At 40.2% G+C, this 27845-nt stretch overlaps 1 protein-coding gene across 2 annotated transcripts in view; it reads right to left on the bottom strand.

Annotated features, from left to right (window-relative positions):
- The window catches only part of ITGAV (integrin subunit alpha V), a 79467-nt gene that overhangs the window by 12542 nt on the left and 39080 nt on the right, over positions 1-27845 (bottom strand). For both annotated transcript variants that reach the window (XM_070731901.1, XM_070731900.1), the window contains exons 4-19: positions 27571-27685; positions 25013-25074; positions 23505-23550; positions 21798-21923; positions 16371-16415; positions 14311-14354; positions 14148-14204; positions 10104-10156; positions 8588-8796; positions 6725-6916; positions 6301-6346; positions 5516-5617; positions 4500-4558; positions 2537-2691; positions 1591-1728; positions 1119-1186 (exon numbers count right to left, since the gene is read on the bottom strand). In XM_070731901.1, coding sequence (XP_070588002.1) covers positions 1119-1186; positions 1591-1728; positions 2537-2691; positions 4500-4558; positions 5516-5617; positions 6301-6346; positions 6725-6916; positions 8588-8796; positions 10104-10156; positions 14148-14204; positions 14311-14354; positions 16371-16415; positions 21798-21923; positions 23505-23550; positions 25013-25074; positions 27571-27685 — 1517 coding nt within the window. The remainder of the gene's footprint in view (positions 1-1118; positions 1187-1590; positions 1729-2536; positions 2692-4499; positions 4559-5515; positions 5618-6300; positions 6347-6724; positions 6917-8587; positions 8797-10103; positions 10157-14147; positions 14205-14310; positions 14355-16370; positions 16416-21797; positions 21924-23504; positions 23551-25012; positions 25075-27570; positions 27686-27845) is intronic.

The following is a 27845-nucleotide window of genomic DNA, read 5'->3' as shown; positions in this document are numbered from 1 at the left end:
TGAAAGTGATTTGATCTTTTTGTCCCAACAGGTATAGTTTAAAAACATCAGTTGCACATTTGGAGCACGGAACTCTGTTTTAAAAAAGACTAATACACAAATACATTTAAATTCTTTTAATTTCTTTTAATATGATTTCTTTTAGTATAATTTAAACCACTCTAATCACAGTTTCCAGGATAGGTAAAGGTAAACGTTCCCCTTACACATTCAGTATGTGCTAATTTTTTACGACTCTAGGGGGCAGTGCTCATCTCCATTTCAAAGCCGAAGACATCTCTGTGGTTATGTGGCTGGCATGACTAAACACCAAAGGCGCGCCGAACGCTGTTACCTTCCCACCAAAGGTGGTCCCTATTTTCCTACTTGCATTTACGTGCTTTCAAACTGCTAGGTTGGCAGAAGCTGGGACAAGTAATGGGAGCTCAACCCATTATGCGGCACTAGGGATTCGAACCATTGAACTGCCAAACTTTCAATCAACAAGCTCAGTGTCTTAGCCACTGAGCCACAGTGTCCTGTTTCCAGGATAGCTAAAGCACAAAACCATAGTTAACAAGTAATCTTTGATTTAACATCATAATTGTTCTGAAAATGATATAAATGTCTTGTTTGTTAACAAGGCAATGAGCAAGGCAGTCAGCAGAGTTTCTCAGCGTGAACAAAACAATCAGATTGAAATAAATGTTTCCTATCTTCCAACAAAAGTGAAAGGGATGTGTGCATGGGCTAAAAAGAGTATTTCTTACTTTAAAAAGTAAGATATAATATGTTTAAGTGAGTGAACATTAGCAAATCAAGATCGGCATAAAATCACAGAACTCCAAACATTTCACTATTCATTCAGCATTCAGCTAGCTTGGCAGACATGATTTAGCTAGATCAAAATAAATATTGCAGACAAGAATGAAGCATTTCAGTGTAACTGACTGCCCACTACTCAAGTCTGGGACCTTAGAATCTATTATCTGAGTTTCCTCCTTTCATGCTTCCAAATTAATAGATACTCTGCCTTGCCAATTTCATTTTTTATGCTATCACCTTCACATTTGTGCTTATTTACTCCTTTGTTAATTATATTTATGTACCTTTAGAATAAAAAATCAATCAGAACTTACCTGTCAACAGTCACTTTTAAATCTGGACGGCAGATATTATCTTCCCCACAATCCAAAAGAATATGAGCCTAGATTTGAAGAAAAATAAAATTAAATCCCAAATATTTGACTCTTTAATCTTGTTTTGTCAGATTACTAAAGACTGATGTAACTCACCTTCATCTTACTTTGGTGCTAAGCCAAGTAATAATATGAAAACGTTTCTTGTGGGAATAAATTTTATAATTTATAATAGTGAGGAATAGCAAAATACTCGCTTGTTTCAAGAAACAGTGTTTTTGTTCAACTCAGACAAATTACATTAAAGAACTTTTTTTTAAAAAAGAGAAAACTTTACAATTGATCAGAAAAACCAATTGGGGGGGGGTTAATATCCTTTCTTTCTCTAATACAATTCCTTAAAAATATCTTTAGCATTAAAAAAAACCCTTTCTATTGCAAAAAATGTATATTACACTCCCCAGCTTTATACCTGTCTGCTAATATTTGCAGGAGTGAATTGGTTGAGGATGGGTTGTAAACCAGTAGAATCCAAAGCAGTTTTGTAATCCAGCTGATATTCCATGAATATAGTAATTGGAGTAAGTTTATCTCGAAATTCAGATTCATCCTAGAAAGGACAAAATGAGGGTTATGTTTTAAAATAAAACAAAAATCAGAACTGCAGAATTAGGTGAATATGACTTCTATCAAATGTTGTCTGCCCTTTGAGAGAGAACCAGTCAGGAAACAGATGTCACAAGTCTGACTGAACTCTACTTTATGGATATAAAATCCAGTCATAGAATCCTGAAGCCTGATTGATTTTTCTTCCTCCTCCTCCCTATCTCCCTCTTATACTCTAGCAAATTAGAGAGGACATCTATTTCCTTGTCACACTTTCTGTTTCCCATGCTGAAAGCATGTTTTTGCAGATGTTGTTTCTGTCTAGTTTCTCCACAGTCATTTCTATTGTTCTCTACAAGAGTCTCATACAAATATTTACAATCATCTATAAGTACTGCACTAGCCTAGGGGTAAAGAGAAAAATCATCAGCTATAAAACTCTGGCAAGTTCCAGAGAGATTAATGAGCCAAATCACCAGTGAGAGCAATGGGTAAAATGTCTTTTGTTTCTTTATGTTTACTTTTCTCCATCTTTGTGTGGGAATGAGGCAATTCCAAAGAAACTGTTTGACTCCAAATCCCGGATCAAGAAATAGAACCATCCACATGGTTCATGTTCCATTTTATTTACAGCTGGACACACTTGGACATGTTGCATGGACATAGTCATTTCATTAAAATATATATGGAAAAAATATCTATGATAAAACTAGATAATGTACAAATCATTATGTTGGCCATTGATACTGGAAGCTGCTAAGATAAACCATACCATACAAAATAAAAAGCAAATCAGGGCAAAGTATTTTTACCCTTAAAAAAGCATCAAGTTCTTCACAACTCTTTCGACCTCCTTTGGAGACTGTCATGTTCTTTGAGTGACCCGGTTGTCTGTTGTGGAGAAACAGAGCTCGCCTTATGGCACCTTTTTGTTTAAGTTTGTCCAATAGAAGCTCCACATGGAAAGCTATCACCAAAGACAAAAAACATTTTAGTAATACAGCCTTTAGATTTGCGTGTTCTCTGCAGCAACCATTGGTAAGGTGTTTTTCTCAGCAGTTGGAAAGGCTGAGGAAGCATTCAAGGGAGATCCAGCACCATTTAATAGGGGTTGCAGAAAACAAATATGTTGGCAATGATTCTTGCCCTTTATACTAGGTATCTTAGAGGACTTTTTTTAGTTGTCTACTTTGACACCTTGTTCTCAAAATGAAATAGGAGGTGTGCGCTCTAGTGCAGAGATCTCAAATTATTATGAGGACTGGTTCATTAGCCTAAAGGCTGCAACCGATTTTTCATTCATTTATACAAAAGCTATTACAGTGTTCCCTCGATTTTCGCGGGTTCAAACTTCGCGGAAAGTCTATACCACGGTTTTTCAAAAATATTAATTAAAAAATACTTTGCGGGTTTTTTCCCTATACCACGGTTTTTTCCACCCGATGACATCATATGTCATCACCAAACTTTCGTCTGCCTTTAATAAATATTTTTTAAAATAAACTTTAATAAATAAACATGGTGAGTAATAATCTGAATGGTTGCTAAGGGAATGGAAAATTGCAATTTAGGGGTTTAAAGTGTTAAGGGATGGCTTGTGATACTGTTCATAGCCAAAAATAGTGTATTTACTTCCGCATCTCTACTTCGCGGAAATTCAACTTTCGTTGGCGATCTCGGAACGCAACCCCCGCGAAAAGCAAGGGAACACTGTATTTTCAATCACTCCAGTTTTCTCTATTATATATAGCCTGTTGGAAGATGCTGAATCACTATTTCCACCATCCATAGCAGTTCTAGCTAAAGATGAGGTATAGCAGTTAAGCAACATTATGGTAGCCTTAAATAGACTATTTGAATTGGCAGCTGTTGATGCTGTGCATCTTGCTTGACCTTCCAGATACTTCCTCACCTATTATGCCCTTGTGTCATTTCCTAGCTGGGCTGGTAAAATTTGACTGAAGAAGAAGTGGGCAGTACTTGCTTGCCTTCAGATTTGTGATCTTACCCATGTGCTTAACTCCTCCCATAGAAAGACCTTGGATGAAAGGGCTAAGAATGAGCCTCTCAGAGTAAGCAAACAAACACATGCTGTAACAGAATAACATAGTTGGAAGGTACCTTGGAGCAGTGAAGGGCTACCAAAGTCTTTACTACCACACTGTGGGCGTGGCTTCTGCACCTTTCAGTGCAAATTGGGTGTTCTGGGGTGGAATTCCATTTTTGCTACCCCACTGTGTTGTCGTCCCCCCATCCGGGCAGTAGCCCACCCCTGCTTGGAAGTCTTCTAGTCCAACCCCCTGCTCAGGTAGGAAACCATATACCTTTTGGCAAATGGTTGGCTAATCGTTCCTTTAAAACTTCCAATGTTGGAACATTCACGATTTATATACAAATGCAATCACTCTTGGCAGATATTTGCAGCAATTGTGAATGACCAAACCACTGAGCTATTTTGTGTGCCCTCAATCCCTATGTTCATGGTCTGTAAATAATTAATTCTGAGCTTTCAATGGATGTTGAGGGTATATGGATGTTGCCTGCCAGAAAGCTCAAACTGCTTCTAAATTAAATCTGATTCTGGTCAGCAATCAGCACAAATCCATCACCCACATTCTAGGTAGTACTGAGTAGATTTATTTATGTCTTAATACTGGTGGAGGTTGGACCATCTCCCAAAGTTTAAAGACTTGTCTGTTTATAGTATGAACACACAATACAATATGTTAAACTATTAGTTTTACAAGTGCAATAAAACAAATGTATAGAACTTACTGAGTTCCGCGGGGAGATTGCCTTTGCCGTCAGCTTTTAAACAGAACTTTACTTTAAAGCTAGTGAGAGAATTAAAGAAAAATTAAAAACAACAACACTTTTTATGTTATTGAAAGGGTGTAGATTCTCATGTGCTCTCAGATCAGAATTTCAGAATTGGGACTAGGATTCAACTCCAGTGCAAGACTCTTGGTCCCAAGAATTATTAAATTTAGTTTTAAAATAATTCTTTATCACTTTTTCAATTTGTAATTATTAAATATATATTAGTACTAGATTAACTAATTAGTTCAGCATGTACCAAGCAATTTTAGATATTTAATTTCAATCAACTTTGATAAGTGCAAGATGTGTTATATATCTGAGCTAGAAAGAGGAAGCTCAAGAAGCTTTTCACATAGTTGTAAGTCTAATCAAAATGGTTGGGAATTATTAAATAAAGGCATGGGCAACTTTACACCATTCAACAAGAGTACTACTTTTGTGGGTTGTGTTAGCCCTCAGTTCTGTTGTTAATCATTAAAGAAAAAGCTTAGAATTCAGACTCATGGAATTTAAATGAGGCTTTACATCCTATACAATGAATCAAATTTCTTTCCCATTTGGAGCAATCTTTTATAGCATTATAAACATGAAGGAGGATTTCAGCATAGTTCACTGCTTTTGAGGAAGGGAAACACAGAATCAGATATAAGGAAGCAACCTTCTGTAATTAGCATAATGCATTTGAATCCTTTTCATGGTCCCTTTCAACTCTAACAATAGATAGATAGATAGATAGATAGATAGATAGATAGATAGATAGATAGATAGATAGATGATAGATAGATAGATAGATAGATAGATAGATAGATAGATAGATAGATAGATAGATAGATACAACTAATGAGGCATGGTGAAAGGAAAGACGCTTGCCCTTGCATTATTTACTTTCATCAGCTACAGATGTTCCTGGTTCCTTAATTTGGCTGACAATGTTAGCTACAAACTGTTAATGGGGAATCAATTGAACTTACCAAGAAACCTTTTGACCATTTTCTTCACAGATTTTGTTCTCTGGATTTAAAATTGTTGGGGTAACTTCTAATCCAGCATTTACAGTAATGACTGGCCGGGCCCTTTAAAAAGAAAGGAAGAAAAATTTGAAAGGGGCACCTTTCACTAGAAAATGAATCATTAGATAATGAAAGGTGAAGTTGTATATTCAAAGAATTTGATGAAGACAGTAGAAAATAGCAGGAGGGAAAATATTTTGGACAATTCTAAACAGAAATAGCAACCAACCTAATCAATGGACCTGGACAATACTGCTTTTGAGAATTGGGTGGGATTTTTTTGTTTAGGTATCCACAAAGCTGTAGAAAATTAAGCATGGACATACAAAAGAGAATGAAGAGAAATTTCATAGTACACGAACTTAAAATCAGCTAATGAAGTTGAAAGGGGAGAGATTCTAGGGAAATTAGTATTTTCTTCCCAGCACATAGTCAGAATTGGTGAATTCATTCCAATAAGATACAGGAATAGCTAGCAACTTGGATGGTTTTAAAGAGAAAGAATCAAAATCATGACAGATAATTTTTCAACTCACAATAGCTTCTAAATCAGAGACAGCATGTTTTTCAATAAAGATTGCTAAATAATTTCATATCAGAAGATATTAATACCCTCACACTCTACTTGTGAACTCTCCAGAGACAAGCACTTGTGACTAAGGCCTGTTTAATAAGAGTTATCTTTTTTTTTTTCTAGCTGCTGACATGAATTGGATTTTTCTACTAATATTCTACTAAAAACATACCTGTATAATGCAACTCGGTCAACACCAAAAGCTCCTACAATCAAGTCTGAAAGTAGAAAAAAGATATGCAGATTTTTAGATTGGATATTTGCCTACCGTTGAAAACTTATCACCATGATAAGTAATATTTTAAAACTAAATAAATTAAAATAGGGCTTTCCCTAAGTTAAATGCTTCTTTAATCCATACAATCTTGCATTGTATTATATTCAGTTGTGTCCACTAGCTACAATGGAATGCAAAATAGAGTCTATATATTCCTCAACTTTGTTCTACACAGCAGAGAACATTCTAGAGAAGATTGGTGTGTGTGTGTATACAAGAGGGTGAGTTGGGAATAGAAAGTAGAGAAAGATACACCACATAAATGCTAATATATTTGCAATCCACTGAACATAAGCCTTTATCACTATAGAAACGTCACCTGGGTAGCCATTTTTGTCCACATCAATAGCTCCTTTCAGGGCATATCCAAAACTTGGTGGCATTGTTTCAGAGGCCCATTGTCCTTCAAGGACTTGAGATGGCATTCCATTCAATCCTGTGGCTCTCCCATTGTAGATATAAACTAGTCCTTTCTTGTTTTCTCCACCATAAGGTGCTGCAACTGCTATGTCTGCAAGCAAAGTGAAAAATGTTTAGCATCTCTAAATAGGAACAAGCACAGGGTTATGAAATAAAGGGCCATGGATTAAGTTGGACTAAGCCAATATACATTTCAAGGGGTTCTGCCATAACCCATTTAAATCAAGAGTGGACTTCCTCTTAAACATGGATTACAGCCAATTCAATCTGATAGATATATTTTCAAAATAATAGTGTAAAGGGGTGCTCATTTGTTCAGTCACTGCTTGAAGTTATGGCAGCACTGAAAAAATGTTGACTGCATTTGTGACATTTTCTACTGGCTTCTCCAGAAAATCAATGGGGAAGCTGGCAGGAAAAGTTGCTGGAGTAAATCTCCTCGATCTGCATATCCCACTTGTGCATCCTCAAGCACCCCTCACACACTCCATCACACTCTTCCTGACCTACACTTCTCATACACACCTTGCATCTCCTCAATCTGCACATCCTCTCACTCCCTTTCTCAGCTGGTGGCAGACACTTATCTGCCTATCAGCCTAGTTCTTGAAACTTCCAGCTGGCTTCCCAATGGCTTTATTTATGGGAAAGCAGCAGGAAGGTGCCTTGCCTAACAACAGTAGGATTTAGTTACCTGCAGCAACTGGGACTGTAGAGATTGATGTCACTAAGCACTATTGTCATGCTTTACAACCACATTACTTAGCAACAGAATTTCTAGTTCCAATTGTAAGTTAAGAACTACCTAGTTTAAAGATATACAGTATTTTCCAATTAAAAGTGTAAATAATTTAGCACTAATCCTATTAATTAGAGATAATTTTATGTAACGTGGTACTTGATACAGAAGTGCAGGCCATTCCACAGTTAAAATGTGTCTCTTTATTTGTGCAGTATTTTTTTCAAAGTTTCATATTTTTAAAAAATGCATTAACTCAAACAACATTTGATTGCTAGATTAGAGCAAGGCCTATCAAAGCATTAAAAATATAGATAAAATAATCCAAACAAAACCATTTTGAACCAAACCATAAGGTTTAATCAAGTTATAATTACAAAATTTAAAATACTTGTGGGGCGAAAATGTTTAATTTTCGCCCCACAATTTAATCGGCTTGCACTGGCTGCCGATCGGTTTCTGGTCACAATTCAAAGTGTTGGTTATGACCTATAAAGCCCTACATGGCATCGGACCAGAATATCTTCAGGACCGCCTTCTGCCGCACGAATCCCAGCGACCAATTAGGTCCCAGAGTTGGCCTTCTCCGGGTCCTGTTGACTAAACAATGCCGCCTGGCAGGACCCAGGGGAAGAGCCTTCTCTGTGGCGGCCCCGGCACTCTGGAATCAACTGCCCCCACTCTCCTCGCCTTTCGCAAGCTCTTGAAAACCCACCTATGTCGCCAGGCATGAGGAAACTGATATACCCCTTAGCTACTATGAATTTATGTATGGTTTGTTAGGGTTGTGTGATTGTTTTTATAATAAGGGTTTTTAAATTGTTTTTTAAACATTGGATTTGTATACTGTGTATTGTTGTGAGCCGTTCCGAGTCCTCGGAGAGGGGCGGCATACCAATCTAATAAATTATTACTATTACTACTACTACTACTACTACTACTACTATTATTATTATTATTATTATTATTATTATTATTAATCAACTCAATAGCAACAACATTAATTGTGACTGAATGCATTACCATTGAAGCCATCCTGATCAAGGTCTCCTAGAGGGGCAATTGAACTGCTGAATCTTGCAAAGACTTCAAAGCCATTCAACTTCATGGCGGAACTCTGAAACCCCCCAGAAGCTTGTTGAAGGTATAGCGACACCTGGCCCACTTCCAGAAGCTTGCCATCTGAACCACGATCCATAAACAGTGGGGCACCTACAAGCAAATCTGTATATCTAAAGTTGAGGGCAGAGGCAGAGAGAGACGGAGTTCATTCAGTACAAACATTGTCTCTGTTATAGGCATCAATTGTAGCCCATTATGCTTCATGGAGTACACAACAATTGGGGGAAAGAAGAGAGGATGGAGAGCCCAGGAATGCAAGGAGCTGCGTGTGACTAGAATTGAATCCCAGGTCGTATCTCTTATGGCCAAAATAATTATAAAACAGACAAGGTCACAACCGTAACAGGCTGATTAGGTAATCAGTCCCATCAGTTGACATTTATGCCTAAGGCTTAATATATTTAGGATTGCATTAGGAGTATAATTCATTAGGATAAAAAATAAAACTTCCATAGATATGGTTTAGTCATAAAATGCAGCAGCCAGGAGTGAGTGGGGAAAGAAAAGGAAGTTGAGGACTAGGAGAACTAAAGAAAGGAGTAGTGCCGGATAGAATACAAGTTGTGTCATTTAACTACCACAACTGGGATCAACAACTTGGTTATTAAGCGGTTGCTAAGTGAAACTGTGGCTACGCTTATGATCTTTCTTCAGTTTTCCTTTGCTTTACAAAGCTGCAAAAGTCATTAATGCAAGGGTTGATTATAAAGTTACTCTTTTTCATCACCATCATAATAGTGGTGGGTTGCTCCCAGTTCGGTCCAGTTCTAAGAACCGGTAGCGCAAGCAGTGGGAGACTCTGCCCATTCCCCTGGGTCCCTTCTGCGTATGCACAGAAGTGTGGTGCACATGGAATGTTAGTAAAGAGTTTTAGAACTCACTAGAGCATCATAACTATGAATGGTCACCAATCACCAGTTGCTAAATGGATTTGAAGCTCTACCAGGGAGGATTCAAAAAGACAATATACTGTATGTACTTGTAACTAAGCTGAAAATGTTAGATTCAAAATAAACCCGAAAAATTAGGATCTATTTATCGTGGGCTTAAAATCATGTGATTTTTACAAATGACAACGTAACAATTTGCAGTTTTTCACTTATTGCTGCAGTTAAAAATTCAAGTGTCAGCTTATTTGCAAGAGATGCATTTTTTTCATGGTATTTCTGGCGGAAATTTTGAGGGTTGTGGACAAGCTTATTTGTGATTAAATATGTTATTTGTGAAATGTTTAGAGAACTACATCAATCAATCTTAACAGAAGAAACTCTCAAAAGGGGGAGGGGAAGAGAGTTAAATATACATGTTAACAGATTTCCATTGTTCTTTCAAACACTTTATTTTTAACTTAGGCAAGATTTTACAGAAATAGGTTTTTTTTCCTTTTCAAGAAATATGAAACAAAAGCTTAACTTACTGATCTCCATTGATATCTGTGGCAGCTACAGAATATCCAAAATAAGCAGCTATCTGGGTAACAAAGTTGAACAAAAGAAATGCTGCATTAAACAGAAATAACTAGGAGTTAGAGAGGTATTTTACACCTGCTAAAAACTTTCTTGCCATGGATATTTCAAAGGCAAGAAGTGTAACTTTTTTCCCTCCTTGTTATTTCTGCATTTTTATTACTTTACCGTCATAACAGAAAATAGAATGTTTTCCCTTGTTATAGAAAGCATATGGATCACATTTTACCCTTTTTATTTTATTAATAGTAATATGAAAGGAAGCACTTCACTGGATATTCTCCACCCATATAACTACTCATAGAATTTCAATTTTAATAGGAATAAGGAACATTTATAAATGGCAAGGTTGCTCCAGTGGAACTGAAGGTGAACATGGATGCCTTCAAGCAGGGTTTCTCAACTCTGTGGGGTTGTGACCAGTGTTCCCTCTAATTTTTTTTCGGGGTGGGCGGAAAAGTATAGTGTCTGAGCGGCAGTCCCTTTGGGACTGGGCGGCATAAAAGTATAAATAAATAAATAAATAAACAAATAAAGTAAGTGTGGGTGTGCGCTATCACACATGAGCGAGTTCTTGCAGCCATAATTCTATATTTTTAATAGTTTATTTTCAAATACACAGTAATCATTCAACACTCCAAACTAAGATTAGCCTCTCACAACAGCCATTGCAAATTATAAATCTTTCCCTCTAGAAATACCAAGATGTATTTGAGAACTTTAGGTTTAGTCTGTCAGTCTCAGATTAAAAACATTATCAATATCCAATATATTCATAAATGTATTTAATAAGTCAAAAAAGTCTGGCTCGCTTTACAGTTTCTCACATCTGTCTCTCACATTGATGATGACCATTCCATCTTTGTCTTTGTCCATTCTCAAATACATCTTGGTATTTCTAGAGGGAAAGATTTATAATTTGCAATAGCTGTTGTAAGAGGCTAATCTTAGGTAGTTTGCAGTGCTTAAGTGGGTGCTAGAACAAATCAAATATAATAAATTAACCATACCTATTGGTACATCCAGACTTTCTATCTTTCTCTCCCTGCCTTTCTCCCTCTTTCTCTCCCTTCCTTTTCCCTCTCTCTATCCTATTTCCCCCCTCTCCCTCCTGTCTATCTCATCCTCCCTCTTTCCTTTCTCCCTCTTTCCTTTCTATCTTTCTGTCCCTTCCTTTCTCCCTCTTTCCCTTCATCTCTCCCTCTCTCTTTATCTCAATTCCCTCTTTCTCCCTGTGCTGCTGTGCCTGCCCTGCAGCCCCACCACGGACGGACTGCCTTAGCATCGGCGCCCCCCCCCCCCATACACACACACACACGCTGCAGCTCCCGGACCATCGGCGGCACACACACACACACACACACACCACACATGCTGCGTTTCTCCCCGCGTTTCTCCCTCTTTCCCTTCATCTCTCCACGCACACGCTGCAGCTCCCGGACCATTGGCGGCACACACACACGCGCACACACCCCACACACGCTGCGTTTCTCCCCGAGTTTCTCCCTCTTTCCCTTCATCTCTCCACGCACACGCTGCAGCTCCCGGACCATCGGCGGCACACACACACGCGCACACCACACACACTGCGTTTCTCCCTCTTTCCCTCTTTCTTTCTTGCTCTCTCACTCTTTCTTTCTTCCTTCCTATCTTCTCTCTCTCCCTTCCTTTCTTTTCTTCTCTCTTCCTTCCACTTTTTTCTCTTTGTCTCTCTCTTTTCCTTCCTTCCCCTCTTCCCCTCCCTCTCTTTCTCCCTCTCTCCCTTTATATTTATATTCCCCTCTTCCCCTCCCTCTCTTTCTCCCTCTCTCCCTTTATATTTATATTTCTCCCTCTCTCCCTTCCTTCCTCTCTTCCTCCCTTTCTCTCTCCCTCTCATTCACTTTTCTCTCCCTTCCTTCCCTCCCTCCTTCTGTCCTCTCCTCTTTCCCTCCCTCTCTTTCCTTTCTCTCCACGTCTCCGGCTTTGCTGACTGGCACAAGGCTCAAGCCAGCTGCCCGGGAAAGCCAGGAAGGTCTTCCTGTCCCCCCCCCAGCCGAAAACACAACGGAGGTCTTCTGCCACCAGCATGAGCCTCGCGTTGCTCCACCCCGCTTCGCCTATCATCCTGGACCTCCATTGTGTTTTCGGAGGAGAGCGGCAGGAAAGCCCTGTGCCGGCAGGAAAGCCGGGTTTGCTTTCCGTGAAAGCAGCACGCCTTTTAAACACGCTGCTTTCTTGCAACTCTTTCCTGGGTGGGGGGGGGGGAAGGAGGCCACTCTCCCCAGGAAAGAGGTACAGGAAAGCAGCGTGTTTAAAAGGTGCGCTGCTTTCACGGAAAGCAAACCCGGCTTTCCTGCCGGCATAGGGCTTTCCTGCCGCTCTCCCCCGAAAACACAACGGAGGATGACAAGCAGGACGAAGCGGGGTGGAGCAACACGAGGCTCAAGTAGGCAGCTTCCGCGCATTTCTTTCGGCGGAAGAGGAGGAGAGGGAGCGGATCGGGCGGGCGGGGGCAGCGCCTTCTACTGCCGGCACCTCCCCGCCCCTGCCTCCCCACGGGCTGGCAGGTGGATGGGGACTGCGCGCCCATGGAAAAGGGTGCGCGGGGCGGTATTTTGGGGTGCGCGCGCGCTCATGCGCGCAGCCTACAGGGAACGGTGGTTGTGACCTCCTAAAATGATATATGAATGGTTGTGATTCCATCCTCTCCTTGGATAACAATTTAACAGAGGCTAGAGGTAGATAGGAAATAGGGTATTGTTTCAATAATTAATTTTTAATAAAAACAAACAACTTTGCAGCTTTTTAAAAAATAAAACATTTTTATTGGGAATTACAAATAAAAGTTAAATAAAATTTAAAATCATATTTCTAATGGAAAGGATGACCTTTTAATGTAATTCTCAAAGTCTGAGTTTTATTTCTGAGACACTATTCTTATTACTTGTTCCACGTTTAACTTAGATGGGTCATTTTCTTTATAGTAGCAACTACGGAAAATCTTGACTTTATTATCATTTTGATTAGATAGAATAGGAATAAGTACTGACAAAGATCCACCTTTGAATTTATATACTGTTCTCTCCCTCCTGCATCATTTGTTCTCAGCTGCCCAGGGCATCATAATCCAGAATTCAAAAACCCCAAAGCCTGGAGATGAATAGACTGTGAGACATAATGGCTTTCTTAAAAGAGCAAAAGACTGAAGAGAAGGATCAGAACAAATGGCTTAAAATTGGAAATCTGCAGATTTTGGCTAAGCTTTAGGGTAAAATTCAGATGTAAGAAATTGCCAACCATGGAACAGACAGTTTTAGAAGACAATGGGTTCTCTTTTGCAGGAAGAACAATTTAATCCAGAGTTCCACAAAATTTCCAGCTTTGCCGACCGTCCGGGGGTGGGGGGGAAGAGGAGGTGGTTCCAGTTGAGGGGCTATAAAGCATGCATCCAGTTACATGCATAGTGCACATGTACGTCTACTGCTCACTTAAATTGAGCATGCACACACTAACCTGCTACTTGCACAAGTGAGGATGTGTAGGCACATGCTCACCAGCTATTTCTCTGGCCCAGTTGCAAATCCCTCACGGCCCACAGGTTGGGGGCCCCTGATCTAATCAGATTACCTCAGATGGCATTTACTTTGAAATCTGTAAGAGGTTTTAAAAACTACTTTTGCTATTGGCCTATTCAGACTAATTACGAATCGGTTCTTCTTCCATCAGGTATTTCACTTGCTAGAATCAGAGGGAACATTTAACTGGGAAGGCATCTTCCATCAGCTTAGCCAAAATAACTAGAAAAAGTTCTCTCAGAATTGTAATACACAGAAGTCATGATGTATGAATTTGATTATTACAGCTGGCTTATGACCACATTTTCTTTCTAAAATATTTTTCTTTCTTATTTTTTCCTCACTAAATTTGTGTGTTATAACACTGATATTCCTATCCTGGTAAAAGATAAACATAAATATAAAAATATTTTTTTTCTTACAGAAACCAGGCCCTACCTGTTCTCCAGTGAAGTTATACATGGATGCCATGGTTTCCCCATTGTAAATGGATACCTGAAATATATATATAAATAAATAAAGGTCTGTACCATTGCATATTTGAATGGCTGCTAAAAAGAATGAATCAATTATTTAATAGTGCCTTATTTAAATTGCTTACCATGCCCAATGTTTTTGCTGCTCTTGGGACACCCGACACAAAATCTGAAAACATAAAAAAGAATTTTCCATCAACTGTTTAGGTAAAATCAGAACATTGAACTGGGAAGGCATCTTCCATCAGCTTAGTCAAAATAACTAGAAAAAGGACCTTCTCTCAGATGGGAAAACTTCAAAAAGTTTTCCCATCTGGTTCATAATATTAATCTTATTTTCACAAAGACTTATCTCAGTTTATTCATTAGCTTTTTCCATCTGTTCAATTATATCTGATTCTCAGAATATGTTTGACCAAAATTTAGAGTATTCTTGGCAGAGGTTTTGGAAGTGGTTTGTCTCCTTCCTAGGGCTGAGAGAGTGTGACCGGCTCAAGACCACGTAGCTGGCTTTGTGCCTAAGATGGTGCTAGAACTCACGGTCTCCTGGTTTTTAGGCTGGTATTTTAACCACTACACCAAACTAAGTCTCTATCCATTAGCTACAGTATAAAAGAACTATTTTAACTAGAATAAACAAATCCCCTAAGTACTTATAGAATGGCAAACATAGAAAACAATAAAGACAAAATATATGATATACTGGCAATAGGTATTGGTAATAAGAGTAGGAGAATCATATAAGACTGTGGGAACAAGATATATAACCAATTCTCCTTACACAGAGATTCCTTTTTAAAATGTTTCTTTTTCCTTTTATTTTTTTTCCTCAGAGGTTTTGAGCCAATGGCATAGCATAGGTAATTTCTGGATAGGTACCCTATTTCTTTTTCACTCCTGAGATCTACTCTTTTTTCTTCTGGAAAGTTCCCCGTCTGCAAGAGGAGTTTGAAGTCTTTTAGAGAGGTATGAAGAGTGGGGAAAAGGCTGCAAGTCAACTTCATCCATGATACCCATTTCACAGATGGAGGAACAGATGGAGGGTCGGATGCGTATTTCCGCAGGTCCAATTCACTCAAATTCATTCAGGGATACAACTACCTTTTTGGAGTGACTCAGTTCCATTTTGCTCAAACCAAGTTGAACTGTAGAATTGTAGAGCTGTGGTGCCACAGTGGTCAGAATGTAGTATTGGAGGGTAAGTCACTGCTCATTCCAGGAGTTTGATTCCGAAGTGCTCAAGGTTGACTCAGCCTTCCATCCTTCCGAGGTCGGTAAAATGAAGACACATATTATCGGGGGCAATATACTGACTCTGTAAACCACTTAAAGGGAACTGTAAAGAACTATGAAATAGTATATACAGTACTGTAAGTCTAAGTGCTATTGCTATTACATCATGGGGGAAATTATCTTATTTTGGCATCATTCTCCTGCAGGGCTCCAGGAAGCTTTCAAAGGTAAGCACCAATGGTGCTTCCTTAATAGTAATAGAATAACATTTAAACTTATATATCGTTTCACAGTGCTTTATCACACTCTCTGAGTGGTTTACAGAGTCAGCGTATTGCCCCCAACAATCTGGGTCTTCATTTTACTGATCTCGGAAGGATGTAAGGTTAAGTCAGTCTTTGACCTGGTTACAATCAAGCTGCACACAGTCGGCAGAGTTAGCCTACAGTACTACATTCTAACCCCTCCATTACCACGGCTCTTAAAATTATGTGCATCCATGGGGAAAGGACGGAGGGGAATGATAAAAGTGATAAAATGTGTTTTCACTGCAATACAAATTCTGTCCTTCAGGTACTTGCATGGATTGGAATGAAAACACAGAAAAGGGGATTACATTGTGAGGTTACATTTTTTTCACCACTGAGGATACTTCTGAGAGGCACAATAGATTGAAATGACACTAACAGTCAACAGCAATCTTCTATTTTCCTCTTAGTACATCTGCAATGAAAGCAGAAAGAATTTTCTCTGCTCTTTATTCTTTTACAGCCCCAAGGGAAAATATAGTGGCTGAAATAAATAGACTCAGACATGCAAAATTTAATACAGATTTCAACAGGTCATCTGGATTATTTATTTCCTGCACTTCTTCAATCCCCCCCCCACAATCGCCTGGTATTCAAAATTCATTAGTTTCTAGACAGTTTATGCAAATATGAACAAGACATACCTTCTATGCCATCACCATTGAAATCCCCTACAGCAACTGAATAACCTGTCAAGCATGAAAACGAGAAAATGAGATCTCAAGAATTAATATTAATAATTCAATAATTCATGGTAATACTCTATTCTGAGATGCACCCAAAAACATTTTTAGACATCTATTTTAAAATAAACCTGTTCGTGGAGCTGCTGAAATCATTCTTACTGATAGGGGGTGCTATTTCTCTTTCAAAATTGGAAAAAAACTGAATATAGGTAATCCTTGACTTACAACCATAACTGAGCCTAAAATTTCTGTTGTTAAGTGAGAAATTTATTAAGAGACATTTGCTCCATTTTACAATCTTCTTTTTCTCAGTTGTTAAATGAATCATTGCAGTTGTTAAGTTGGCAACACAGTTGTTAAGTGAATATGGCCTCACCACTGATTAGTTTGTCATAAGGACAGAAAAGGGATCACATGACCACGGGAGATGGCGACTGTCATAAATATGAGTCAGTTGCCAAGTGTCTGAATTTTGATCACATAGCCATGGGGGAACTGCAAAGGTCGTAACTGTGGAAGACACTCGCAAGTCACTTTTTTCAGTGCCGTTGCAACTTGGAACAGTCATTAAACGAACTGTTGTAAATCGAGGACTACCTGTACACAACCGCAGAATTAGAATTCACTATCCAATACAGTTTAAGTACAGACTGCATTTTTAAAAATACAGTGATCCCCCGAGTTTCGTGATCTCAATCTTCGCGAAACGCTATATCGCGATTTTTCAGCAAATGATACCATCTCAATCTTCGCGAAACGCTATATCGCGAATTTTAAAAAATAAATAAATTAAAAATACGTGCGCGGTTTTCCCCGCCCGATGATGTCACGCGTCATCACCAAACTGACGTCTACCATTGCTGGTTGGCCGAAATCTCGGCCAATCAGCTTTGCCATTGTAATAAGTTTGCCCGGCAATGGTGATACAGCAAAATTTCAGCCAATCAGCGTTGTCAATGCTGATGGACAGAAATCTCGGCCAATCAGTGTTGTTTGCTCAGCGTGCTTTGCTTTGAAACTTTTGGAACTTTTTGAGCTGTTGGTCGTAGCTGTTGGTCGGAGCTGTTGGTCGGAGCTGTTACTTGGATCTGTTTCTTGGATCTGTTACTTGGATCTGTTACTTGGATCTGTTTCTTCGATCTCTTTCTTGGATCTGTTTCTTCGATCTCTTTCTTGGAGCTGTTTGTGAAGACTTCTTGGAAGATGGCACCTAAACGTTGCATGCGGGGTGGAGGCGGCGACGCTAAAAAGAGCAGGAAGATGCTGACAATCAAGGAGAAAATTGAACTTTTGGACATGCTGAAAGCGGGACGTTCTAATGTAGATGTTGGTCGGCATTATGGGATCAACGAATCGACTGTGCGATACATTCGGAAAGACGAAAAGAAGATAAGGCAAACTTCTCAGATAACATTCAACAAGGCTGCAAAAAGAATGGTGACGCCTAGAAACAAACGCCTTATGAAGATGGAAGCTGCTTTGTCTGTGTGGGTACAAGACTGCCGCAAAAAGAGCATTGCTTTGGATACGAACACTATACGAACCAAGGCGCAGCAATTGTACAACCATCTTGAAGACACAGAAGGAGGTGATGCAGATGAGGGAAACGCAGGTGAGGGCTGGGGTTTTTTATTCTGTCATTACTGTACATTTAAGTGTTTTTTAAGGAGGGAGGGAGGGAGGGAGGGAGGGATGGAGGGAGGGATGGAAGGAAGGAAGGAAGGAGGGAGGGAGGGATGGAAGGAGGGAGGGAGGGATGGAAGGAAGGAAGGAAGGAAGGAGGGAGGGAAGGAGGGATGGAAGGAGGGAGGGAAGGAGGGATGGAAGGAGGGAGGGAGAGGAGGGAGGGAGGGATGGAAGGAGGGAGGGATGGAAGGAGGGAAGGAAGGAGGGAGGGAGGGATGGAAGGAAGGAAGGAAGGAGGGAGGGATGGAAGGAGGGAGGGAAGGAAGGAGGGATGGAAGGAGGGAGGGATGGAAGGAGGGATGGAAGGAGGGAGGGATGGATGGAAGGAGGGAGGGAGAGGAGGGAGGGATGAAAGGAGGGAGGGATGGAAGGAGGGAGGGATGGAAGGACTGTATGCTTTCATTCAAGTCACTTCTCTCTCCCTTTCCTGTCATTCTCTGTAGATGAAGATGCTGGTGACTCTGAAGACCCCCAGCCATCAACATCTTCTGCTTCTTCAGCCCCAGCCACATTCACAGCAAGCAAAGGGTGGTTTGACAAATTTCAACGGCGCTATGGCCTGAAGAGTGTGTCATTGCATGGAGAAGCTGCCTCAGCAGATACAGGTGCAACTGAAAACTTTGTCCAGCGCACGTTTAAAGATCTAATTGCAGAAGGGGGCTACCTTCCAGAACAGGTGTTCAACATGGACGAAACAGGCCTGTTCTGGAAGAGGATGCCTTCACGGACTTTCTTGATGCAAGATGAAGCCAAAGCCCCTGGCTTTAAGGCCATGAAAGATAGAGTGACTTTGATCATGTGTGGGAATGCAGCAGGCTTTTTGCTGAAGCCAGGGCTAATTTATAAGTCACAAAATCCAAGAGCCCTCAAGAACAGAAATAAGAATGCATTGCCAGTGTACTGGATGCATAATGCTAAAGCATGGATTACAAAACCCCTCACGCGGGACTGGTTTCATCACTGCTTCATCCCACAGGTGGAGGTGTATTTGGCTCGCAAAGGACTGGATTTCAAAGTGCTTCTCCTAATGGACAATGCTGGCGGCCATGATCACCTGGCACATGAACATGATGGGGTACAAGTCGAATTCTTGCCACCAAACACCACATCGCTTATCCAGCCGATGGATCAAGGTGTTATCCACGCATTTAAGGCACTGTACACGCGCAATTCTCTTGGAAGCATCGTGGAAGCAATGGATGCTGATGAAAACTTCACATTGAGGGCCTACTGGCATCAGTACACAATTGCATCTTGTCTGAAGAACATTCAGAATGCCTTAATGGATATGAAGTCACAGACAATGAATGCCTGCTGGAGGAAATTGTGGCCAGAAGTGGTGCATGATTACAGGGGATTTGCTCCCGAAGAAATTCAAGATGCTGCAGTCCAGAACTCTGTGAAGCTGGCACAGGCACTGGGTGGAGAAGGCTTCGTTGACATGACACCAGAGGAAGTCAATGGTTTGCTTGATGAGCATGGCCTACCGCTGACAGACAAAGATCTGGAGGAGCTGACCAAGTCAGCGAGTGAAGAAGAGGAGGAGGAAGCGGAAGCTGAACAAGCTGAGGAAGAAGAAGATGTTGGCCTAACGCTTGAGCGGCTTGCAGAACTGAACAGAACTGCTGCACATCTCCAACGCATGGTGGAACTTTGGGATCCCAACATGACTCGCTCTATACACTTTAAGGCCTCCCTTGACAACACCATTGCACCATACAGAGCCATGTTAGCCAAGAAAAAGAAAAATCGCCAACAACTGCCCATAACTATGTTTGTCACAAAAACCACGAGGTCTGTCACACCATCACCTGCAGCGTCCATTGTAGACATGGTGATAGAAGAAGATCCCGATTTATCCTAGTTATGCTAACCCCCCCCAAAAAAATGTAAAAATGTAAATAAATATTGTTAATGTTTCTATCAGGATGACTAAGTGTGTTATTCAATGTGTACAGTACAGGTACAGGTAGAGGTACAGTACAGTACATTAAGGGAATGGGAAATGGTAATTTGTGGGTTGAAAGTGTTGGGACTGAGTGGCATACAGAAGAATGAATGAATGACTGAGTGAATGAAATTCAAACACAGGTGAGGGCTGGGGGTTTTTATTCTGTCATTGTTTAAGTGCTTTTTACGAAAGGAAGGAAGGAGGGGTGGAAGGAGGGAGGGAGAGAAGGAGGGAGGGAGAGAAGGGATGGAAGGAGGGAGGGATGGAAGGAGGACATGAGGGCAAAACATCCAGGTTCAAATTGGACATGAAAATCAGAAGTGGGGGAGGTGTTCTCACTAAGAACTAGCAACTTGAGAGGGCAAACCATCCAGGTTCAAATTGGACATAAAAATCAGAAGTGGGGGAGGTGTTCTCACTAAGAACTAGCAACTTGAGAGGGCAAAACATCCAGGTTCAAATTGGACTTGAAAATCAGAAGTGGGGGAGGTGTTCTCACTAAGAACTAGCAACTTGAGAGGGCAAACCATCCAGGTTCAAATTGGACATGAAAATCAGAAGTGTTCTCACTAAGAACTAGCAACTTGAGAGGGCAAAACATCCAGGTTCAAATTGGACTTGAAAATCAGAAGTGGGGGAGGTGTTCTCACTAAGAACTAGCAACTTGAGAGGGCAAACCATCCAGGTTCAAATTGGACTTGAAAATCAGAAGTGGGGGAGGTGTTATCACTAAGAACTAGCAACTTGAGAGGGCAAACCATCCAGGTTCAAATTGGACATGAAAATCAGAAGTGACAGAAGTGTTCTCACTAAGAACTAGCAACTTGAGAGGGCAAAACATCCAGGTTCACATTGGACTTGAAAATCAGAAGTGACAGAAGTGTTTTCACTAAGAACTAGCAACTTGAGAGGGCAAAACATCCAGGTTCAAATTGGACATGAAAATCAGAAGTGGGGGAGGTGTTCTCACTAAGAACTAGCAACTTGAGAGGGCAAACCATCCAGGTTCAAATTGGACTTGAAAATCAGAAGTGACAGAAGTGTTCTCACTCAGAACTAGCAACTTGAGAGGGCAAAAAATCCACGTTCTAAGGAGGGAGGGATGGGAGGGGCGAATCGGGCGGGCGGGGGGTAGCGGCGAGGAGCCCGGAGACGCTGGGGGGGGGGTGGCCGGCTTGAAAAAAACCCATTGCCAGCCTCCGAACTGCCGTCGCCCCACCATCTGTGCATGCGCGGCCATGGAAAACAGGACGCGCATGCGCAGATGGTGTTTTTACTTCCGCACCGCTACATCGCGAGAAATCGATTATCGCGAGGGGTCTTGGAACGGAACCCTCGCGATAATCGAGGGATCACTGTAATTATTTGGAGAGGGAAACTGAAAACTCTCCAGTAAATATGTGCCAGTCACATTTTTAAAAAAGAATCGGCTATATATAGGACAGTTCTTTTGGAAACATCAAAAACAAACACCCAGACTATCATTAAGTGTTGTACCTCGTGATTCTTGACAAATGTATCTCTTTTTTTACGTACACTGACAGCATATGCACCAAAGACAAATTCCTTGCATGTCTAATCACACTTGGCCAATAAAAAAAAATTATGTTCTGTTTTGTTCTATTCTATTTTATTTTTTCATTGATCTTATTGGGAAACTTCATCCCAGTTGAGTATTAGGATAAGAATATCAAGATTGGTTTTATCACAAATTTACAATATTTCCTGTTTCAGAGTCAAGTACCCACCCAAATAACTGTCATCGAAAGAAGCACTAGCTGGCCGCGTTGCTAACTGGTGATTGTATTTGGTTGTGTAGACTTTAGCGCTGTATTTTGAGACAATCTCAGCCACTTGGTCAGAGATTAGCTGGCCTGGAAAAAAACAAAAGGGAAATACCTTGAAATAATACAGTTCTGAGCAGATATTTGTTGTCTTGTCGTAAAATGCAATTCTATATAATGTCAGCTTGGAAACTAATCCTATTGTCGGCGGCAATATGCTGAGTTTGTAAAAAGCTTAGATAAGCTGTAATACCCCGTGAAGTGGTATATACCGTATTTTTGGGAGTATTATCCCAAAATACAAGGTGAAAACATGGGAGCATCTTATACACCAAATGTAGTCACACCCAGCCATGCCCACCCTTTGGACTCTGCCTCCAAGCAATTTACCTCCTTGCAGCAAGCAGCACAGAGCCTGATTAGCAAAAGAAATTGAGTATCAGCCTCCTGACATGCAGCCTGCTAGAACTGAAAGTGAAACTAGCTGCAAGGAGTCAAACTGCTGTGAAGTGGGCTGCTGGCAATGTTGTACCACTGAAACTGCAAGGAGGTAAGTCAGTAACTATAAATGTCTATAGAAGGTTCAAATTATTAGACTTATTTTTAAAGACTACTTTATTATTGTTCTAGACCACTTAACAAAATGAAGAAGCTTTTTAAAATAAATGCTTGGTCTGAAGAGGCCCAATGCTATTGTATCTTCTTTTAAATAGCAGAGAATAACTATACAGTGATACCTTGTCTTACGAACTTAATTGGTTCCAGGACGAGGTTCGTAAGGTGAAAAGTTCGTAAGACGAAACAATGTTTCCCATAGGAATCAATGTAAAAGTGGTTAATGCGTGCAAGCCCAAAATTTACCCCTTTTGCCAGCCGAAGTGCGTGTTTTCACGCTGGTGGGATTCCCCTGAGGCTCCCCTCCATGGGAAACCCCATCTCCGAATTTTGCAATTCCCCAGCAGGGGAATCCCACCAGCGCAAAAACGGGCGCTTCAGCTGGCAATGGAAGTCCGGAGGTGGGGTTTCCCAGCGAGGGAAGCCTCAACGAAATCGCAGCATCGCAAATAGTTAACTATGGACAAAAAAAAAAAACCAACCCCAAAAAACCTCTGGATTGCAAAAAACCAGATGACTAGCCGCCCCGAGTCTTCGGAGAGGGGCGGCATACAAATCCAAATAATAAATAAATAAATAAATAAATTTAATGGAAGTAAATAATTTCATATATAAAAATATAATTTTATTAAATGTAAGTGGTCATTATTATTTGAAAATTGAGCTATTTCAGGAATGTGTAAACAATATAATCACTGTTTACATATTCTATGGTTAGGCCTCTGCCTGTCACCTGGCAGGGCAATTTAATATTGGGATTTCTGTAATATTCAGGTGCCCTAAAAAATATTTCTGCTTTACAACAGGGAATCCACTAAAGTTAATGCATTTTTCCTTCCTAAAGCTGTTTATAGCCTTATGAGAATCAGACAACTCATAGGAGAAAAACAGCTAAGAAAGGTCAATAGGAAAAAGACTAAGCATTCCCATGTAACATGTCTATTCCAGCTACTTCCAACTCACAGAATAAAAAAAACCCAAAACCATTTTTGTTTTACATAAGGCCAAGAGTAAATTATGTAACTATCATTTATTCCACCAAATCATTTGTTTTACCTTGCCAATAAAAACTTCCAGGTCCTCCGAGTAGAACTCTGTCTCTCTAGACAGGAAAGACAGAGAGAAAAAGAGATTTCTTTATTGCAATATATAAAAATAAATACTCAGACTGAGCTGAACTTGTTACAACATTTAGTGACTAAACATTGCTCCACTGTGTCTGGTTTTATTTTGTTTTTTTTGCTTTTTTAGACATGTATCTAACGGCATATAATTCCCTTCACAGTCCCTTCCCTGGCCAGTGTAATACTAGTATTTTTGTTTATTATTTCCCACCATATTTTTAAGTGCATTCATATCAATCAATTCTCAACAAATGAACCAGCATGTGGAAAACTCTCAAAAACATCACCGGTTATAGCAAACCACCTTCCCAAGCTGAAGGAGATCAGCAATTGGCAGATGACCTGAATGTGTTCTTCTGCAGGTTTGAAAAAAACCCACAACCACTTATCTGCACAACCTCCATCCCAGACACACCAACAACAGCTAAATCTTCTACAACTGAACTCATGCCATTGGGTTTACAACTCCTAGTGACCACAGAAAAGGAAGTGAAAGATCTATTTCACAGACAGAAGCCTAGAAAAGCACCAGGCTCAGACAAGATAACTCCCTCTTGCTTAAAAGTCTGTGCTGACCAATTGGCCCCCATCTTCACCCAAATCTTCAACAAATCACTAGAGTTGTGCTATGCTCCTTCCTGCTTCAAACACTCGACTATCATCCCAGTGCCGAAGAAGCCCTCCATCAAGGAACTGAATGACTACAGACCAGTTGCTCTAACATATGTAGTTATGAAAACCTTTGAAAGGCTAGTGATGTTCCACTTGAAAAACACCACGAATCCACTGTTAGACCCCCTACAATTTGCATACCGAGAAAATAGATCAACAGATGATGCTGTTAATATGGTCTACACTTCATCCTTCAATATCTTGAATCTCCAATAACCTACATTTTTGTAGACTTCAGTTCAGCATTCAATACCAACATACCAGACATTCTCTTAACCAAACTGAATCAGCTAGCGGTACCTGAACACACTTATAAGTGGATCACAAGCTTCCCAACAGACAGGAAGCAGCAGGTGAAGCTAGGAAAAATCACATCTCACCACTTCTTTTCTCTCTATACACTAATGACTGCATCTCAATAGATCCATCTGTTAAACTACTGAAGTTTGCAGATGATACAACAGTGATTGGACTCATTCGAGACAATAATGAATCTGCATACATACGGCAAGTTGAACAATTTCAGCTAGGACAATTTCATTTAAAAAGGCAAGATGGAGGTATGGCTGTGCCATTAAAGCCCCACCTTTTACACATGTGTGCAATATCAATACAGGTACAAAAAATGTCAAAGGACTGAAACAATAAGATGTTGCTTATAAAGTTCCTCTGGCCAATTTCCCTGCCCAGATTTGGGTTTTACAGATACTTTGCCCTCAGCTGTGGAGGTTTGAGATAGAAGGAAACACACAGAAATAACTTTCATACCTGGGTAAAATCAATGCTGAATCCACCTTGACAAAAGCCCTGTCCTTCAGCGTCAGTGCTTGCTATGGCAATAAGGAACAATGGAAATGATTGTAAAGTTGTGTAATACAAAATTTCTACGCAACATAAGGAAAGCTGGTGTGCAATCTGAAGAGTCTATGAGAATTGTTTTGAGGGCAAGGATAAGGCAAAAAGGGTTTTACATCTGGGAAGGATAGCTTGAAGGGGGGAAACATGAAGGAAGTAATCAGTATTCTGCAATCTGGATCCCTTATGGCCCGGGTGTCAAATTCGCCATATCACATTGCCATCACATGATATATTTCTCCTCTTCACGGAGCTGAGGTGGGTGTGGCTGGCGTATGACACATTTAGCCTGTGGGCTATCAATTTGATACCCCTGCCTTATGGAATCTCAAAATTTTATTTATTTATTACTTACTTACTTACTTACTTACTTACTTACTTACTTACTTACTTACTTACTGGATTTGTATGCCGCCCCTCTCCATAGACTCGGGGCGGCTAACAACAATGATAAAAACAGCATGTAACAATCCAATACTAAAACAACTAAAAACCCTTATTATAAAACCAAACATACACACAAACATACCATGCATAAATTGTAATGGCCTAGGGGGAAGGAATATCTCAACTCCCCCATGCCTGGCGGTATAAGTGAGTCTTGAGTAGTTTACGAAAGACAGGGAGGGTGGGGGCAGTTCTAATCTCCGGTGGGAGTTGGTTCCAGAGGGCTGGGGCCGCCACAGAGAAGGCTCTTCCCCTGGGGCCCGCCAAACAACATTGTTTGGTCGACGGGACCTGGAGAAGGCCAACTCTGTGGGACCTTATCGGTCGCTGGGATTCGTACGGTAGCAGGCGGTTCTGGAGGTAATCTAGTCCAATGCCATCTTCAGAAGAGGAGATGAACAGAGGGAATGACCTAACTCTAATCTTTTCCTTTCTTTCAAAATAACATTGTGCTTCTTAGTTCTTATAGGAAATATCTCTGAGAGGCTGTGGCTTTTCTGGATAGCCTCATATTAAATGGTGTTAAGTCTTCTTACTCTTACCTTCCTAGGAACCTCTTTGTTTTTCCATTTTATTTCCCCACATCACTGTGAATAGCTCATAATTCATTCATTCTTACCTCCTCCCTATTTTTTTTTAATCCACAAGTACTTCTTAAGGGGGGGAGAAAAAAATGATGAGAGTCAGTATTTGCTCTGATGGGAGGCCAGTTACAAGGTGATCACCTCACCAGCTGCTTTTGAGAATGGATTTTTTCAGTGACAAGTTACCTTGCACTTCCTACAGCTCAGACAAAACTACATAGTTGGCAACCTGTTAGAAGCACAGTCAACCATGTATTCTGTTCTGCTTGAAAGACACATTTCTGAGGCTGAACTCAGGCATTGGAAGCAAAATTGTTAACAACTATCCTTTGGACATTAGTTGACAGGACTTCATAGGGCTTTGTCAATCCTACATTGTGCAGATATGATCTACCGACATACTGAACTACCTACTGCTGAGAGAGGGTATGTTCTGAATTATTACAAACAACATTGGATTAAAATATTGTCTGTTTCAAAATATAAATATAAAAGATAAGCATGCTCTAAAATGACATGTCACTCTTTACTTCTATATTTACAATGCAGTTATGGCCAGACGTAAGCAGATTGCATTAAAACAGGAAAAGGCATTCCTCTGCAGATCCCTTGAAGGCTAAGAGAGAGTCCAAGAAGCTTTGTATGATATGGTTAATCCTCTGACTATAGAGCTTCAGAAAATAAATGCTAACAATTTTTTCATTTGTATGCTCTTCTGATCTTGGCCTTTCTTTTTAGTATTGTGCTTTAAATAGATAAATGGCTGGAAAAGAGGTTAAGCCAACTTCAAAATTGTTCTTTTGAATTCTAGTCAGAACGTGCCATAAATGCTCCAGTTCATATATAATTTGGATTTGCGCATTTTTTTCCCCAAATCTCCTAACAGATTAGCTTATTCCTGCTCAGTTGGAAAAATGGATCAATTTAGGAGCAAGTATGAAATATAATTTGAAATTAATGGTATATTTTTTTCTGTACGCGTGATTGGAGAAGGAAAAAAAAATCACCCCCAAAAAAGAAAGGATAAAGCTCACATTTTGAGGCCACAATCTGTGTTTTTATCATTTTTGGTATCATCCTGGTTAGATACGGGTCTGTGAAATCATAAAGATTGTGGCGGGGAAGGGGAGGGAGCAGAACAAGCAAATCCAAGTCATCATACTCCAATTACCCTCTTCCATTCATTTCCAGATTCAAATCTTCATAGTGTTTTCTATGAAAGCCAACTCTAGACTAAAAGATAGATTTGCCTTCTTTCAATTGTTTCCCCTGTTAAGGATCCCCCCAAATGACTGTAGAGAGATGAAGGAAGAATATGGGAAATATGGGTTTTTTAACATTCCTTCATACAATTCATGCAATATGCAATATGCAATATGACGGTACAATAAGATGGTACAGAATTTACGCAGTAATTGTAACAAGACATTCTCTACATACTTGACCTGCAAGGAGCATATTCAACAGCTTTAGACCCATCGTGAAGATAACAAGTTCCCACAGGTTCCCTCTGAGCTTTCTGTTCAGTTCTCCAGTGATATAAAGGAGCACATGCCTGCAGATGAAGTATTTAGAAAGCTCTTTAAAAAGGGCAATGGCCATGGGAGAAAACAAAGGGAAAAGAATGGTTATGAGCATTAAGCAGTCTCTGAACAAACAGCTAAGGAAAACAAAGAAAAACACCAATGTACTGATGATAAGTCTATTCAAAACTG

The sequence above is a fragment of the Erythrolamprus reginae genome, chromosome 1 (genome assembly GCF_031021105.1).
Source record: "Erythrolamprus reginae isolate rEryReg1 chromosome 1, rEryReg1.hap1, whole genome shotgun sequence".
In the NCBI taxonomy this organism is placed as follows: Eukaryota; Metazoa; Chordata; class Lepidosauria; order Squamata; family Dipsadidae; genus Erythrolamprus; species Erythrolamprus reginae.
Note: the sequence above shows the minus strand (reverse complement) of the source record. Positions and strands in the feature narration are given on the sequence as shown.